The sequence below is a fragment of the Pholcus phalangioides genome, unplaced genomic scaffold (assembly GCF_987345545.1).
Source record: "Pholcus phalangioides strain wild (caught in Gottingen) unplaced genomic scaffold, Ppha-v1.0 ptg000042l_1, whole genome shotgun sequence".
NCBI classification, from domain to species: domain Eukaryota; kingdom Metazoa; phylum Arthropoda; class Arachnida; order Araneae; family Pholcidae; genus Pholcus; species Pholcus phalangioides.
Genome location: NW_028301628.1, coordinates 11,326,086 through 11,344,623, shown reverse-complemented (window position 1 = coordinate 11,344,623; position 18,538 = coordinate 11,326,086). Strand labels below are relative to the sequence as shown.

Here is an 18,538-nt window from a genome sequence, read left to right as displayed (position 1 = left end):
TATATGGATTAATAATTTTTGATACTAGACTAAAATGATATTTGGTAAGTATTGATAAACTCTACCAACGCAATTAAATGAGTTTAAAAAAATCTAACTCTCAGTAGCCGGAAAAATATACAGGGTGTTTCAAAATTCGCTCAAATCGCTGTTTATGTATATGCTCCTTTTTTAATGCATATACCTTTAATAAAAATTGAAAAACTTAGTATTTATACATTAAATGCTGAAAATGTTGGGTTTTTAAAAATCAAAGTCTTTTCAAAGTTTCATTTAAGGTAATGCTTTAATTTGTAAGTTCAATCTGTTATTTTCTGTTAAATAGTACATATTCATTTGAAAGAAAACCATAAAAACTGTGATGTGCGCGAATTTTGTAACACCCTGTATAATAAGTAACCTAATTATAATGGAACTGTCCTGAGAAACGGAAGGAAAGAGGAAGAGAAACACCACCGTGTATTTGTCGGAATGTTTGAAAAGATTCTGGCAGGAAAAATCAGTCCGTCGTAACGCCGGAGGAATCGCAACCACCACCACCCACTATCATCTCTACCTTCCCATCCCGTGTGGATGGATGAACTGCTTAGTTTTGAGCAGTCGCCATCTGGTGGCAGAAGTTCTCGACGGAGAGAGTGGCCTCTATTCACTCAGATGTTCCACCGACTGACCGGCTATATAGACGAACTTCCAAAAAAGATTCTACCGGATATTCGGTGAGTTCTGCTGTTGGTGCTTCTGCTGCTTCTTTCAAGAAACAAAACGGTATTCTGTTCGACTAAAAAGAGAAGATAGTGATCATTATTTCATCTAAAATCCAAGATTATCGGAATTTTTTTGCCCCTTCTTCATTTTTCCCTTCCCTTGAATTAATATAAATTTTATCACCAGTGCATCTTCGTACAGAGTGAACGCATCAGATATTAAGAGAAGATAAAGTGTTCTCTAATAAAAGAAGAGGACAAGAGAGAAGATAGATGATGGATTAATTTATCATCTAATGCATTCCTTTATTGATGTCGTGACGCACACTGCTCGGCCCCGCAGGCCATGATTCATTGCAATGCTGACCGAATGCACTTATTGCATCCTCTGTGCCTTATTAAACACATGCTCTCGTCGGCCGTCCCATACATATCTTTTCAAAGGTTTCATATACTGTTGTTGGTGCTCCTGCTGTTTCAAGGATTTCAGATTTTTCAGTGGTGTTACGGTTCCCTACAAACAGGTAAGCATGCAAATATAAATGCACAGTCTATTCAATACAGAGAAGAGATTTAAAATATTATGGAATCACATTTTTCACTAGTGTTTTCGTCATTTTTTTGGAGGTTTTCTCGAGCTATCACCATCATAGCTGCAGTTTATACACCTACGTTCAACTGGGTTTTTTAATAAGAAATTATTTTATAATCTACAGGTTCTGTGAAATTTACTTCTATGAGAATTTTAATGAAAAATATTGGAAAAACTTGAATACCTATATATATATATATATATAAATAGAAAGATTTTGGGTTCCGGCTTGGGATGAAACAGATTTCAATTTGCTTTTAATGATTGCAATACAGTGAAACCTCGTTACGACGATACTCGATATAACGGAAAATCCCTCTGCAACGATATTTTTCCAAATCTTGTTTCGAATTGCCTTTTACCTAACATTAAGAGTTTCTACACATCAGAATTTAATTTTAAAATTTCTCTATACAACGATATACTACTACAATAAATCCCTCTAGCGACATTTTTGAGGAAGTATCGAAACTGCTGCAACAATATTTTTCATCTTTCGCTCAAAATCACCTTCGATACATTTTTAAATTCCTTACGATTTTTATTCTTTCGAGGATTCTAAAGACATCGGTATTTCGCATTATCTAGCAACCCCCCCCCCTTTCCCTTTCCACCGAAAGTTGTAATGAAGTTACTTTGCAGCCATTTTCTGTATAGTACACAAACGTGGTGTGCGGTAAACCACTTTACCGCACAAAGTTAGTTGTTTGAGTGTCAAACAACTATATTTTATTAATAAACTAATCTGAAAATTTTGTTTCAAATAAATATATATTTGTGAATTTCATGGTATCGAGAACGCCAATTCAGAAGAGATACCAACAACGACATAAATTTAGCGGTGGCTGACGGTAATTCTACCTCTCAATATAACCGATAACCCCTCTACAACGTTTTTTTCTTAGTCCGCAGAGTATCGTCATATCGAAATTTCACTGTCATGCATTTCGTTATCATTGATATCATGGAATTTATCATGTGGAATCTACGTTTTTCTCGAATTTTTTATGCTAAAAGTCAAGCATTATGGACATCTAGTTTTTACAATTGTCCTAGTGCTCTTTTTACCCCTTCCGTCAATGATTATTAATAGACAGTGGTCTGTCAACGATCGTTAAAACGGAACAGGAGGCCGTAGACTTTATCATCTCCTTTAGGTGATAGAATTTTGATTGGATTTTCTTATTTCAAGCTTGTGTTTGGGTTGATCATTTTATTCAGTGTGTAGGCTGAACAAAATAATAGTCATTAAGTTGGAGAATGAGACTTTAGAAAATATATTAATTTCATTTCTTTTACAAGACTTCGATCCTGAACAGAAGATTACGTTATGCGGCACACATACCGTATTGTAAAAACCTCTGTATATAAATGAACAATCCATACCATGTTAGTATATTCTGTTTGTTCTCATAAGTGAAAAATCTACAGCAAAATATTCATTCGATACGCTCTTGTAAATATTATCCAAGATAAAAACCGTGAGAAATATGTCAATGATCTAAGCATGAATGAAAAATATATAATATAAATTAATTATTGTACTTAAGTAATTAAGTATTGATGATTTTGTATTTAAAAAAATTATAAGCAATGTGCTACACCATAGGGTATAACCAGACCAGATAGATCGCAGAATCTATAAAATAACGGAAAGCATGATGATACTTTTTCTATATCGGTATAATGAGATGTTTCGATAGTCATGGTATATATTGGGCATATCCAGAATATATAAAATTAAATTCTGCAATATTTTCTCTGGATTATGTGGATGTTCATTTAGTGATGAGTTAGATTAAAGATTTTTTTCTCGTAACTTAAAACTTCGGAAATCTGGGGCTCCAAAGATTCATAAGAATTTTTCTGAGTCTTTTTTAGCTATATTTCATCTTTATTGCAATTTTTATCACGATATAAATTGATCGAATACACAAATGCGGTATCTTATACATCTCTATACAAGTATAGTATAGTATATTACGCTTTTGTGGATGCGATTTCGCCCATGCTTATCGCCAGAATTTCACTTGAATACTTCAGGTTTCCACGGAAGAACTCGGACATTTATTACAACAGAGTATGGACGTTAATTTTAATTCCATCGAATACGCGATTTATTTGGGATATCAGAATGGGAATAAACTCGAAAATCGAAGAGTAAGATATTTTCGATTTTCATTTTTCTGCAAATTTGGTTTCCCTTTTGAACCTTTAGAGCTCAACTTCTTTTTTGGATAACAACTTTTTTTTTCTAAATATGCATAGGAATAGTTCATTTATCAAGAAAATCAACAAAACCATGATCAAATACAGTCCAACCTCTCTATCTCGAAACTGACGGGACCGAAAAAAAAATTCGAGATAGACAGTTTTCGAGAAATGGTTTTATTTAGTAAGAAAGGCAAAAGTGCCAAAAATTTAACCAATAAAAACGAAATAATACCTTACTATATTTTACTATATATCAATGTTCAGTCACACTATATGCAAATTACACTAAAATATATTCGAATGTTTTTTTGTCCAATTCATTTCTATTTACATACCTAATTTAAAATAATCAAATGTTTTGGTCCCTATCCTCTCAGTTTGCTCCAGAAAATGGCGCAGCGTTTTCACAGCATGCGTTTAGCAATTTTAACAATTACATTTTATTAATTTGTCTGGAGCATTTTCTGCTGTATTTTGGTCACCCGAGTCCGCCATGCATTCAAAAATGATTTCGTATCAGCCAAGGTGGTGAAAAGTTTTAGTGAACTGTTCATTTCCATAAAATCGGAAATTAAATTTCTAGCTTCAAGTGCTTTTAAGTAATGCCCTAATATTCTGAAATTTTATCTTCAACATTGTTCTCAGATTCATTGAAATTCGAGCGAACTACCAGATCTGATTCCTTCGTCACTGAGATGACTGGTTCCAAACCGCCGGTTTCTTGAAGCAATTTGGAATTGTCTGTTGACTGACTTTTTGCCATGTTGAACAAGCTATCCATATTGTATCCGCCCCGTCAATCACAGTATCTGAACATGATCGCCGATATCCATCAACACAATGCTGCAATACATTCCAATATATGCATCACATTCATTCTCATAGATTTAATGGGTAAAATGGAAAAAAAAATTAGTAAACTGCGAAGCATTTTCGTTTTTTCTTTAATCATCTGTTTAAGGTATCCGACTACTTTTCTCGTCACTTTTGTATAAAATGGTGCTGGAGTGGACACAAATAACATTTTTTGACAGGAAGTGTCTCAAAATGACTAAAACAACAATAAATTTTGGACTACCTATGTCATTTTCTATGAAAAAGACATTTTTTTGTCAAATTTTAAGAAAAATTCGTGTAGTTTTCTAAACACGACTGCACAAACAGTGCTATGAATGGAACGTTTTGTTATTTTTGCAGCGCATTGGGATAGAATGGTACAGGTTAGGAACCAAAATTTTTAAAGAATTGTATGGCATGCTTGCAAATTACACTCAAATCTGTCAATGCACGTTTGAATCTTTCGAAATTTTATCCTATATATCGTCTATAAATCACTATAATTAGATAAATATATGCGGTAGACCTTAGATTTTGGTTCATATCCTCCACAATATATAGCAACATACCATATTAAAATTTCGTAATGATATAATGAACAGATTTTCTGAAATAATTTTTCAAACTCAATTAAAATATCAAAAATAGAATTTTTCGTACAGGTTTAAAATTTTATCCACGTATTGCATGTATGAAAAACGCAACGTCAACGTGGACGTAACTTCCTTCAAAGCATCACATAAACAAAACAAGGGCTGTTTTGGAATCACAAGAAACGGACTTTTCATAAAAAATCGATATATATATATATATATATATATATACATATAAATCGGTATTTTTTCTTCTGAAATGACGTTTTCAACGTGTCGGATATCTTAACATTTGATTTTCAATCAATTATGATTTGATTTAATCATAATTGTACAGCAAAACATGATTTTGTAACACAAAAAAATAACAGCATATTTCTTCAAACTCTGACAATGCAAAAAAAAAATTAACATTAATAATGAAATTGGAGCGATAAGTAAGCTGTAATTGTTGCACTGAGCATGCTTGCTATAGCACGGGAAAATGTTGTTTTATTGATTCCCGTATTTATTCGGTATTTAATGTAGATTGATATCGATCTTTCGTGTGTATCATATGATGCTTATTGGACCTTGCTTTTCCCGACATGTCGGGAACAGACCAAACTCCGACATTCAAATGCTGGTGCCCCCCTCCCCCCGATTTTTAAGGTATGTCTGGGAAAACGGTAATTATGATTCACTTTCATCAAATTCTGTATACAGTCAACACTGCTTGTTAGAATCTCGGATAATGTTATCATTCGGGCATTTCTATCACTTGTGCTAAGACCTGAACGAACCAATATCATAGCATAGAAAAACAATTCGTAAACGGTAATCGAGACTTCAGATAAATGTTATCAATTTTTTTTCAGTTGAATTTTTTTTTGCGCATTCTGAAGGTAAGGTTTAACGAAACTTATTTTTTCCTCTTAAGTTATCGTTATCAAACTGCAAGATTATGTAGGAGGATAGAAGGTGTTCTCCCCCACCCCTGTTTTGTTGACAAACATTTTCGTACTTAATGTGGCAATCGGTCCGTATTATTCATGCTGTACGTTATATGCTGTGATGTATATACGTGTGGAGCTACGTTTGCAATGACTTTCCTATAGTGAAGGCAAATGCATGACAAAAAAAGTCCTTTCCTTCAGTTCTTGATCAGTTTCTTTTATTCGACTACATTCAAATTTCTTTTTCCGAGAGACTTCCCCAAGAAATCTATGAAACATATTCTACATTTAAAAAAGATATCATATTTTGCCTCACAATGGATGAATAACAAAAATGAACGCTTTTAGCTTAAAAAGGGAAAAAAAATTAACGATTGAACTTTTTGCAACATTTAATTGAATGTGGGAAAGAAAAACGGAGTTGTCCTGTTTTACCAACATCCCCTTACACGATTACCGTTTTCACAACCGGAACTTTTTCAGATATAGTCATTATTCGGTTATTGTTATCAGAAAACCTCAAGTCCCGATGCGATTACATTAAGTGGCATGGACAGAATAAGATTCAATTTTACGTTTCACATGTTTTGCATCATCGAAATCGCTTTTTCTTTTAATTGCTTTGTTGCGGGATAAATTCTGTAATGATCCATAATATTCAGTGGGCCGGAGGTTTGTGTACCTGTTCAGAACAGTTTTTTCCGGTCTTAGAAAAGGGGGGATCAGACGAAACCCTCGGTGTGCACGTCTTTATTCAAGCTTCTTAAAAAATCGGCTTCAAACTGTATTTATATAGTTTTTAGCTTTTAACTGAAGTTAGTTGAAATAATAGTAATATTCACAAAGCCGTAGTCAGAAATCCATTATATTTATGGGGTTATAAAATTTGTATTATTTAATATGATATTAATGTACCATATATATAAATTTGATTAATATTAGTTTTTAAAATTATATCAATTAAATTTATGCGTAGTAAAAATTGGTCACCTTATTTCCAATATATTTAGCCATTTTCCCCCACATTCAAAGAAGAGAGTTTCTATATCCCCTCTCCTGCTACAGCTTCGAATTATGAATAAATATATTAAAAACTATTCATGCATCTGAACTGTTCCAATTCATTTCTGAATATATTATTCATCGCAATTACTTTTATTCGCGCATTATATTTTATTCATTAGTATTTTTGAAAAAAGATCTCGCCTTTTCCACAGAAAATACACAATACTCTGAGAGCTTATCCTTTATACTCTGAGCTTATTAACATATTGTCGGGAGTTGTAATTTAATAACTTTATTTTAATTAATTCAGTCTTTAATTTGTTTTTCGTTGCAGTTCATGGGAAAAAATGAGCAAGGATTTCCCATAAATTTTTCAAAAATAATGAAAACAAATTAACGTAACATGTTTTCTTTTCTTCTACTTAAATAATATAAGAAAAATTCTATTTATAAATACAATGTTTGCAATATAAAAATAATGTTTGTTCTTCTCACGCACGCGAACAAAATAAGAAATAAATTGAAGAAAAGGCGTCTCTCTAAATATATTTTTTTCTTTCCGTTTCTTTATTCTCTTATATCGTAGCATTTTCTAATTCACTAAAGACAACTAATTTAAGTCCAAACAGAATGTTTTCCGTTAGTTCAGAAAAAGAAAAAAAGATAATGAAAATAATTCTTACATTTCCGTTTTTTTGCTTTCTTACCAAGAGTAAAAGAAAATTTTAATTAAAGGAATAGTACTGAAATACGAACCGATAAAATTAGGGAATTAAGTCCACAGAAATCTTGCGAGTTATTATTTTTTAGGCGTAATTTCAGTATGAATCGCTTATCATCCTTCACTAATTAGTCATAATTACATCGTAAAGAAAATTCTGTCAATTCGATAATTTTGCACTATTAGGGGATCGTATATCCGGATGCATACAAGTTATATACGAGAGAGTTTTCGAAAGGACACTGTAATTAAATGCCTTCTGAATTTTTGGGTAGCTATTCGCAATTATATTTAAAGATGGCAGTGGATTAATTGCTTTAAAAAACTGAATTGTTTCCTCCTCTTTTAATGACTTTTATCATGTAAACCAGGGCAAAACCTCCGGTCCGTGGTGCTACATGCCGCCCGTCAAGGTTTCCAACCAGGTCTGCAAATGGTGTTCCGGTAGAAAAGTCAACACATTATCAGTATGACTCAACACGATTAAATTCCTAGGCTAACCATACTTCCTTTGTGTAAATATAGAAAATCGAAACCTATACGGATTATCCTCAACTATTGCCAAAAAATTGTGAAATGCAAGTAAAGTTGCAAATTACAGTCCAGAAAATCGCAAAAAGCTAGTATAGTTGCCAATTACAGTAAAGAAATGTTTAAAGGCAATAATTTATAAGAAGGTTTTTTTAACAGCTGGGTAATGCGAAGATATATTTAGGGGGGGGGGGAAGAGAGAAAATTCAACTGCCTGTACTGGGAACAAAAGGGGTCTTTTAACAGAAAGCGTGCGCGCTGTTAAAATACCTTTGTATGGATAGCGGAGAGTGACATCGTCATTGGACGTGCCGCCATCTGGCGGCGGTGTGAGTAATTGTGAGCTTTGGCCTGAGTTAAGTCCGACCGTCCATGTACTGTCCCGTTCAGTGCACACGAGCTCCAAGGAAAGATTGAGATGTTCGTTGCCTTTGTAGTCTAGTGGTTTAGGGCGTTCACCCGGAAAGTGACAGGACGCGAATTCGATTTCCCGCAAGAGCAATTGGATTTTCGGTCTTTCCTATATATAAAAGTACAAGATACACTACATATACCAGTTTCTGTACCGCGAAGTGACATAATTACCGCAGAACTGAAAGGTTACGCACCTCTTTTTGTAAACAATGTGATCTCTGTTGACTTTTCATATTTCTACAGGAGAATTGGAGATGGTACTGTCATACTCGGGGAATTAAATTTGGCCTTAAGCCAACGCTGCTGGTTTTGAATAAAAATTCACTTTTCCCCATCCGTCCAGAGATCTGCGAAACAATCTGTTTTGGTGATGGAGATCTAAACACATGACACGTTTAAAATTCTAGTCAGATACGGACGGGAATGCGTAAATTACTGAATTATGCACCATAACACGAAGAGTAACAACTTTAGGTAGCAATATTTTACTGATAAAGCTAAAAACAACTTTTCTCAACAATTTCCACAATATAGCGATGCTTCAATCTCTCTATCTCTCTCTTTGGTTCGTTCAGATAATCATGCAATCAACTGGACTAACACAAGCTTCTGAAACGTTTAATGATGGTACGAGTCTGGTGGTATGTAGACTCAGCTGATAGCTGACGGCCATCATACTTTTGCCGATTCGAAAATATTAGTGCGATAGGCAAATGACTTTAACCCTTTAATTCGCAAGGATTGAAATATCCGAAAGAGAAAATCTTGCGGTGTTTTATTCAGCAAATGAGGTACCCTCAATAATCGGTTTTGTCACGCCATTTGTCAGTCATTTTCTGCACACGAGGGCTAATTAGACCAGGACCAGCAATTTATTGCCAATTCCGAAGAGCAGCATCTTTTTTTTTTTATTCACCGAAAGTTTAGTTCGCGAACCCCTCGATGTGGGACTCCCACTTTAAAAGTCGAGTATACTTAATACCCCAGTGTCGCTGAGAAATTTAATAAATGCTCAAAAAATTATCAATTTTGCCGATTATTATGTATAACACCCAAGCGTCGTATCGGTGTTATGCATGATAGGTGTTATCATAATTACGCATAATTGGCGTAAATATGATAAATCCTACTAAATTCATCACCTTTGCCTGTTACCATGCATAATCGACATTTCGTACTAGTAAATATGATAAATCAGGTCGCCTTGCCATGATAAGATTTATTATTTAGATGACCGTACTTGTGAGGTAGAGCCTGAACCGGATACCGTGAACTCTGATTCAACGAATTTCTTCCGACATAACTCTTATTTGACGAATTCGGAATTCGGACCTCCATATAACGAAGTCCTACTTAATAAATTTTACTATCCTACCCCGATATAACAAATTTGCATTGACCGTCAGGAGACAGGTTAGTTTTACCCTACTGTTGATAGGCTGGTCTTTCCAGATTAATACAGTTGGGTGAGGCTTCAACTTAGCGCACGTTCTGCACTAAGCGCTGTGGTTAGCGGCTTTGGCTCTGTAGCCATAGCCAAAAACCACGCGACGGACATTTAGAGGGGCGGCACCTCACCCTCGAATCACTCTCCACCGGCACTCGACTTGGATTTATTTCCGTTTCGCCCTGCCAGAGCATGTACTGAGCAGGATGGTGGCGTCCAATTTAAGAAGTTTACCTGCATACACTTAGGGGTGGGACAGGGGATAGATAGATAGATAGATAGAACCGCTCACAGCCCCGGACTGATGCAAAGCACCTTACTTTCGTTACCTCAAAAGAGGCAGAGTTGTGTCGGAAAAGTTAGCAAAGATTTATAAGTAGTGGCTTCCCTTGCCCCGTGCTCGCAAGTTTCGAATTACTCGCGTCGTTCTCCCCACGAAGACAGCCATCAACTCAATGCAACATATAAGCCATTTGACAAAAATGTGTGACTGAATCCAATGTCTAGGGAGAAAAATTGCACGTGCGCCCAGTGGTACATAAGGACCGGAGACCACAGCCTGGGATTTCGAAAGAAGTGTGGAAAAGACTTGTGGAAAAGAAAGAAGAAAGAAGAAGAAGCTGGCATGTTGAAGTGGGAGAGATTGGAGAATGGTCTAAATACAAAATGCATACAAATTAAATATATACAGCGCCTCGACTGTGACGGGAAGCGAAGAAAGAAAGCCTCCGTCCACAGCACTGAGCAGTTCTGCTCGCCCTTCCCCTTACAGAACATGCAATATATACACACACAGAATACAGGTGGGACAGGGGAGCATCACTGAGATAACAAACTAACATTCAACAAACTTTTCGACTTGATGAATTTTTTAATCATGAAATCACGATTTTATTCGTCAAGTCATTTAATTGGAGTTTGTTACATCGGGTCACAGAATTTATTCATCGAACACACTAAACTAATTTTGGATTTTTTTTTGGTATTTATCAAATTCCCAAATTACGCTATAGTATTATGCCTGATCTCTGGTAAAAGCGATAAATTTCAATTATTTATCAAAGTTACCAGGTGTGCTTGTGTACACAATTTAATAATCGCTGATAAATGTTAATAATGGTTTTCAGCCTTTATCAAATTCACCAATGATAGTTGGGTATTATGCATAATCATCATAAAACCAATAAACCTCAAGAATTTAATAAATTTAACAGGTACGCTTGGATGTTATGTATATTCACCGCTAAATGCGATATATGTATATATATATATATATATATAGGATTATATATAAAACTATATATATATAAAATTCAACGAGACGATTATGCATAATTACCGATTTGCCATAACATACATGTGAAAGGATGCCTCCTCTACGCTGCAACTTCCACAAACATCACATAAAATTCATATTATTAATGTTATCACTAATAATTTTTTTCTCATAATGATCAGTGATTACGTGCGAAAAAATAAAATGCGATTAAAAGGTGATCTGGAAATTATATTGTATCTTTTCGGTGATATCATCCTTTTCCGGAAAGTTTTGTAGTATACACTTATCGGAATTCATTCAGGAATTCCCGGATATGGAACGCTTCTAGAAACACTCAGATATCGAATGGACCGCTTTTTCCCGTCGATGACAAAAGTGGTGGGACATTTCTAAACAGCCATTAATATTGTCAAACCCATTCACATGCCGGAAACGGATGTATCTCATCGAATTGATGAATATCACGGATATACGTTTCTATATGTTCCTGATGAAATATTTAAAGAATGGTTTTGTTTTTTGTGTCGCAATTGTGTGTTTACGTTCTCCCTAACGAGTTTTACCATTGAACAAACTCACATTGATATTGTGTTTGTAAATAAATATCGAAGTGTGATTAAAAAGTAATTCTAGTTATATTCTTAATTGATTGTTTACGCTGTACTTTCCCTGTGTATAAACCACAGGGAAAGTACAGCGTGTCCCGTAAATTCGTTAATAGTTTGGAAACTTATGAAAGTTGGAGAAATTCGCATATTTCATTGTCATTCGCGAAAATGTTATCTTGTGTGATAAAGGAGGAATTTTTCGTTTCTGTACAAAAAAAAAAAAAAAGTTTCAGATTTTACCGATAGAGGGCGCTGAAAAAACAACAACTGGTGGTTGGACCTACCTGAACCTTTCTTCAGTCACTTCTGTGTTCGAAACGTTCGTACATTTTCCACCGGTGGTTCGTAGATGAGGAAAAAACAACTTCATCAATAGTGATTTATTCACCAATGCAAACATCACATTGAAAATTCTTATGTGAGCGCCAGTAACAGGAAAATTCAGAAATGCGCTGTTGATGGTTCACATTACAATTTTTAGGCTTTTCGTGAGAATCACTTCTTCACATACCGCATTCAAAAACAACAATTCCTTCAATTTTTTCCCAAATTTTTAAACTATTCACTAATTTTTGGGGCACCATGTATTACATTATTGCTTCTTTAGAACTTCCTAAAACTACCAAGAAGCGTCTGATCGATACCAAATTTTTTACACATACTATTTAACATTATCAATTGTTTTGCAATAATAATTATAACAAGAAAAAGTTACAGTGCAATGCTGATAGAACAGTACTCATGGAAACGAAGAATTGTGCCATTACAAAAGATTTGAAGAAAAGTGGATCTTTCTTAGGTGCAGGAAAAAAATTAGTTGAAATTTCTGTGGACAGAGGGTAGCGCGCGGAAACAAATCACTGGAAATATGTAAATCGGGGAACTGTAATTTGTAGGGTACGAATTGCCAAATTGAGCTTTACGAACGTCTCGGACTCAAAAGAGATTGAATAAAGAAACTAAAATAATTCTGCCATTTGCTTTCATGTAGTGCTTTCTATTGACAACAATTTGAACTAAATTTCTTTCTGTGTGTGTGTGTGTGTGTGTGTCAGTCAATTTTTATATTAATAATAATATTTCGTAAACCACATTTGAATATATTAATTCTCCGATATTTGTAAATTTTCAACTCTACGAATTTATGGGGCCATTTGTATCAGTACCATTAACCGTTCATCACATTTAATATTGTACGCATTTTTCTTTAATAGCGAATGTGTTACTTAAATGACAAAACAATTCAAATTTTTATTGACAGTCTAAGTAATTACATGTTGAGTCTGTATTTTCTTTAAGAAGTGAAATTATAAGTATTTACATCACAATGACTTCGCGAAGAATTTGGTATTGATCCAATAATTGGCAACAGATGCAGAATGCTCACTCTGAGTATTTAATACTTTAAATCACCTAGTAAATGGATATAGATGTCATTCTGAGTAAAGCTGAAGAAATTAATTTTAAAAAGCTCTTTAATTGAGTCTTTTCAGAAAATTCAGCTTGTTTCACTAAAAAATAATGTTTTGAGCTATCTTGGCTGTATATAATGAAATTATTTCTCATAAATCCTTCTTAGAATACAAGAGGGCTTTATTTTCTCTGATGAGGAAATTCCATGTTCCACAACGAATGTCCTCTTCTCTCTTTGTGAAATGTATCCGAAGCATGAATGTCGATGATAATCTCGAACGTAGCTTATCCCTCGTAGTAAGTATTAAATTCCCCGGTTCCTTACTAAACCTGGATTAGGCCTTCGTTCTGTTAATGTGAGATACTGTTAAAATTACTGATGCGAGAGGTTATTGCTTTCGACATAAAAGAGGCATTGTAAAATGTTCCGGGGGTTGGGGAGTTGGGGAGCCCTAAAAGCCCCCCCCCCCCAGTGCCTGCCATTGTGGATAATCTTTAGTATATTGTGTTCCAGAATCCGATGTTTTATCAGTAATGCACGTTATGAATTCCATTGAATAGATGGTGGAATTATAATGCTTTTCGATGACGGATACCCGCAAAAGTAGGCGATTCGCGTGCTCCAACGTCTTTACAGAATGCTTTCAATGTAGATGTATGGAATTTGCATCCTTAAAATACGGGAACGTAATCCTTATAATCATGACTAATTAGTGATTAAGCAATTCATCCAGTCTTGCTATTCATCGACGTACATTATTAATACGACTTTTCCATGGTAGTGAATGTACAGTGAGTGCAAGGAAGCTTTCCAGGAGGTAAATTATGTGTAGTTAGCGTACCAGCTGCCCTATCGGTCAATACAAGATGACGGCACTTCACAAAGACTTTAGTTAGAAGCTATTTGGTGCATAACCTGTATCGAGATTCAGTTTGCGTGTAGATTCAGACTAATGAATATTTCAAAAGGAATATAAAAGACGGATAATCGGGACAGTATGGATTTACAATGGAATAGACAATCAGAAATATGAAAGGTATTCATTCACCATAAATGAGTGTAAAACGCGTTTTATCCTTATTTATGCTGTACTTTCCCAACTTTTCTCCGATTTTTGAGTTTCAACATCGCAGTGAATATTGCACTTTATGGTGCAATATTCACAGGGTGTCCGTACAAAAAGTTAGTTTTTATATTTCGATAACTATATAAATGTATATGTACCCTGTATACAAGAAATTCTCATATCTAAGGTACATTCTGTTACAACTTGATGCATTATACCAGAATGGGCAAATCTTTAATTCCACCCGGTCTTTCTCCCACCCCCTCTATACTAGTTCTCTGATTCCCAGTCAGAGAAATTCGTCAACGCAGGTGAAGTTAGTATTTCTACTCATGTTTTATTCTCGTGCAAATCTAAGTTTTCTTCTGGGAATTGAAGAAGGTTCACAAGTCTTCTTGCTGCATTCTTGGCTTGGAGCAGGTTTCTCCTCCAAAGCTGTGAATAATTTGCAGTTGCAGTACGGAAATTGAGATTTTTGGTGCATCTCCACGATGTTAAATAATGATAGGGATCCATTATCATTCTGTATTACCATAGTTTATTATTTGAGATCTCAAATCTATGCAAGTATTTTGGGAACGGTCGGTGTTCTGTTAGGATTAGGGCATGTTTCCTGGACCATTTAAGGCCTCTTGTTACTTTTGGTAAATTTGTCTATTTTTATACCCGGTCGTTTCAGTCTTCTTGCCTCTTTGTTTCCATTGACTTTCAGTTCACCGAAGTCAACAACTTGAACAATAGTTGTCGTCTACATTCATTACGTGATGGAAGAGATTCAAGATTTTCATTCAGTGATTTAAGGACACGTCAAGATCCATATTCTGGTTTTGTGCTTAATTTATGTCAACTATTTATCTAAACCGCTAAAATTTTCTTGATGTTTCCAATCCTCCGACTTTCTCCGCGAGTGTTGTTGTATACTTGAGATTTTTATTAATAAATTTCCGGATGCATCCACCCTTTGAAAGCGCTTCGATATCTCCCTGGGATGGGAAGTGGGGTCTGTCTGGTCCTTCATGTCCATGTATTGACTTCCAAATAAGTTTTCTGGATGTAGAAATCGATTATTTGTTCGCCACTGTAAATTTCCTTATTTGCCAAAAAACTCCGTTCTTAGCCGCTCTTTGTTCCCGTATGTCTTTCAGTCCACCTTACTATGATGTTAGGTCCCACATGCACCTCTTTTCTAACTAATCTTATTAGTTCGTGCTGTGTAAGAGGGTCTTGCACTACAAGTAGAACCGATTGACAGTCCGAGTAAATCTTTGTATTCTCAATCAGCGTTTGTTCTCTCTCTCTCTCTGGGCTCCGCTCTCTCTCTCTCTCTCTATTCCCATATTTTTACTTCTAAAGTCTAAAGTACCACAATAGAAGCCTGAGCTAACACATACTAGATGAAAATTCTCTAGTAGGTGTTGGCCTGACGCAGCAGCCGTAAAATTCTGCAATTCCTTCACTATTTTGGTTGTCTTTAGTGAATACATTCCCGGGAAATATAGTATTCAATGCATAATATGATTTCATCCTCATTGAATTATCGGACGTTTGGTCTGTCATCGCCTTGGGAAACTGGTGTATTTGATCGCAAAGTAGTTTTTACTCATAATATACCGAATTGAATTTCCACCCCCTTTGACTGAGTGCATAGAATTCCTCAGATGACGTTACAAACCCGCGGTTCATTCGTTATTCACAAACGAAATACTAGTAGATAATTACCGATAAACATAACTATACTTGTCTTGAATAAATATCGCTCATGGTAATTCGAAATCGGATCGATTCTCGACATCATATACCACGCCGATGTGTGTTTGCGTTCCTACCCCACCCATTTAAGTCAATTCATAAAGGCGTATGTATTTATGATTCTAGAAATAATTCATTTCTCCTCCACCTCTGTTCCAAGAATTATTATACATAACCCCGAAAGATGTGGCTTATTAAATAATAAGACTTAACAATTTATTCAAGATGTCCTTGAGTGAGAGAAACGGAGAGGAGATGAATATAATGTCATTAATATCCAACAAAAACGAACAATAAATAACTTAAATTAATGCCAAAGGTATTTTCAGCGCTCGAAAGAATAATTTCCCAGAGGAATCCGTACAGGACATTATTTACGTCGTCACGACCATCTTAAGCGTTGCGTTGGATTCATGCGAAACGACAAAATTACGACGAGAAAACTTTTCCTAAGACCTTCTTTTCGTAGTTCGTGTTTTTAATTATGGATAATTTGTCTTTCCGCACGATGTAACTTTCAAAAGAGAAGTTCATTTCGAAGCGCTTACACACTTACTTCGTAAAGTTTTCGCTGTGAAATATTATACTTTCCACCTCCTTTACCAACTTTCGTCGAAATCTGGTCATGACATGATTGTCTGTGTGTGTGAGAGAGAGATAGAGAGAAAGGGTATCCAAGATATGGGCGGGGAATCGTTTCCAAGTATATCAGCCAACTCCCCGCCAGCAGCAATCTTTCCTTGTGTCGACCGACCAAAGTACATAAATTTTTTGGTCTTGGAATTTATGGAATTTCAAGTCACAGCCCCTTCCACTTTCCTTACAAACGCACGCATAAACTTCATAATCGCCAGTTCTCCCTAAGATTCGGTAAACAGTACGTTCCGTTCTGTTTCACAGTTGGCGTTATGTATCTGTATGTGTCATAAGAAGAGAAAGATATATAATTTCATTTCTTGGATATTTTTATAGCGATGGAATGGTGTAGTTTTCAATTAGAAAGGGGAATTTAAATGTTTAAAGTTCTAGAAAAGGATTCCCGAAATCTTAATGGAACTGCTCGAAATAACGATTTGTGGGACCCTGCACACACTGTAAATTATTGGAGACTTTCACCTATTCTAAACGTACTTCTTGCATTAAGTTCAAAATGCAGTTCTGGAATTTTTTATACCGTTATTTCTGTATGTATGTTCATGTTCGGAATTATTTCTGTTATTACTTCTGAATTTTCATCAATTCTGGAATTTTTCTCCCATAAATTCTGAAATATCATCGATTTCGCGGTTATTTCTTCCGTTAATTCTGAATTTCCATCGGTTCTGCAATTATCACTTGAATTAATTCTGATTTTTTTATGAATCCCGCGCAATTATTTGTTTCATCAATTTTGAATCTTCATCAATTCTGGAATTACTTCTTTCACTAATATTATATAAACTTCACAAATATCTCTGAATATTCATTGGCACTGGAATTATTATTTTTTCAATCATTTTTAATTCAATGATATTATAAATTTTCCATTGGTTTCATGACTAATATTACCTTCAGCGAAGTACTTTTAAAAAAATTTACGTAATTTTTTTGTATGGATGTTTCTCAGCATTCCTGTATATTTTGAAATTCAACTTCCCGCCAACAGCAACCTTTCCTTGTGTCGACCGTACAAAGTACATGGATTTTTTGGTCCTGGAATTTATGGAATTTCAAGTTGAACCCCTTTGTCTTTCCTTACAAACGCATAACCTTCCTAATCGGAAGTTCTTCTTAAGATTTAGTAAACATTATGTTCCGTTTCGGAGTTGGACGTTATGTATCTGTATATGTGTTATAAGAAGAGGGGAAGACAATTTCATTTCTTTATATTTTTATAGCGATGGAATGGCGTAGTGTTTAATTAGAAAGTGGGAATTTAATGTTCAAAGTCCTAGAAACGGGTTGGTGGAATTTTAATGGAACTGCTCGGGTGATAAAGTTTTCCCTCCGTTATTTACTGAAGGGAGTGCTTCCAAGTTCTTTGCATTAGACGGAATTTATTTTCTTCACATGATGTATTGTCCGAGCAGGAAAAGGTAACCTATGACTTTCATCACGAAGCCTATGACCTTCATCACGAAAAGGTAGGGCTCATTCTTAAGCGCCCCCTCCTGTTTCTCCTTACTGGAGAATGGACCCTCTATTTCCGTGATGAAGGTCATAAAGGTCATAAACCATCTTTCCGTGGTCAGACAATAACGTATTACCGTTATTTAGCCTGTTCTTACTCGTTAATGTACCAGCACTAACGTTGGCTTCTAATAATCATGCATTCAAAGCATCCATACTCATTGATTGTTTATATATGCAATACGAATACGCCTTTCCTAAGAAAACAAAGTTTCGTTAATTGTAGCATATGGGACGTCAAACACTGGTCTGTTCTTTTT

At 35.1% G+C, this 18,538-nt stretch overlaps 1 protein-coding gene across 2 annotated transcripts in view; it reads left to right on the top strand.

Annotated features, from left to right (window-relative positions):
• Positions 1–645: 645 nt before the first annotated feature.
• LOC149064476 (protein turtle-like) overlaps positions 646–18,538 on the top strand; it is a 283,557-nt gene continuing 265,664 nt past the window's right edge. Inside the window, exon 1 of one of the 2 annotated variants that reach the window (XM_089255170.1) lies at positions 646–1,228. In XM_089255170.1, the coding sequence (XP_089111296.1) occupies positions 1,051–1,228 (178 nt within the window). In that variant the 5' untranslated portion in view covers positions 646–1,050. The remainder of the gene's footprint in view (positions 1,229–18,538) is intronic. The other variant, XM_089255171.1, reaches the window with a different exon arrangement.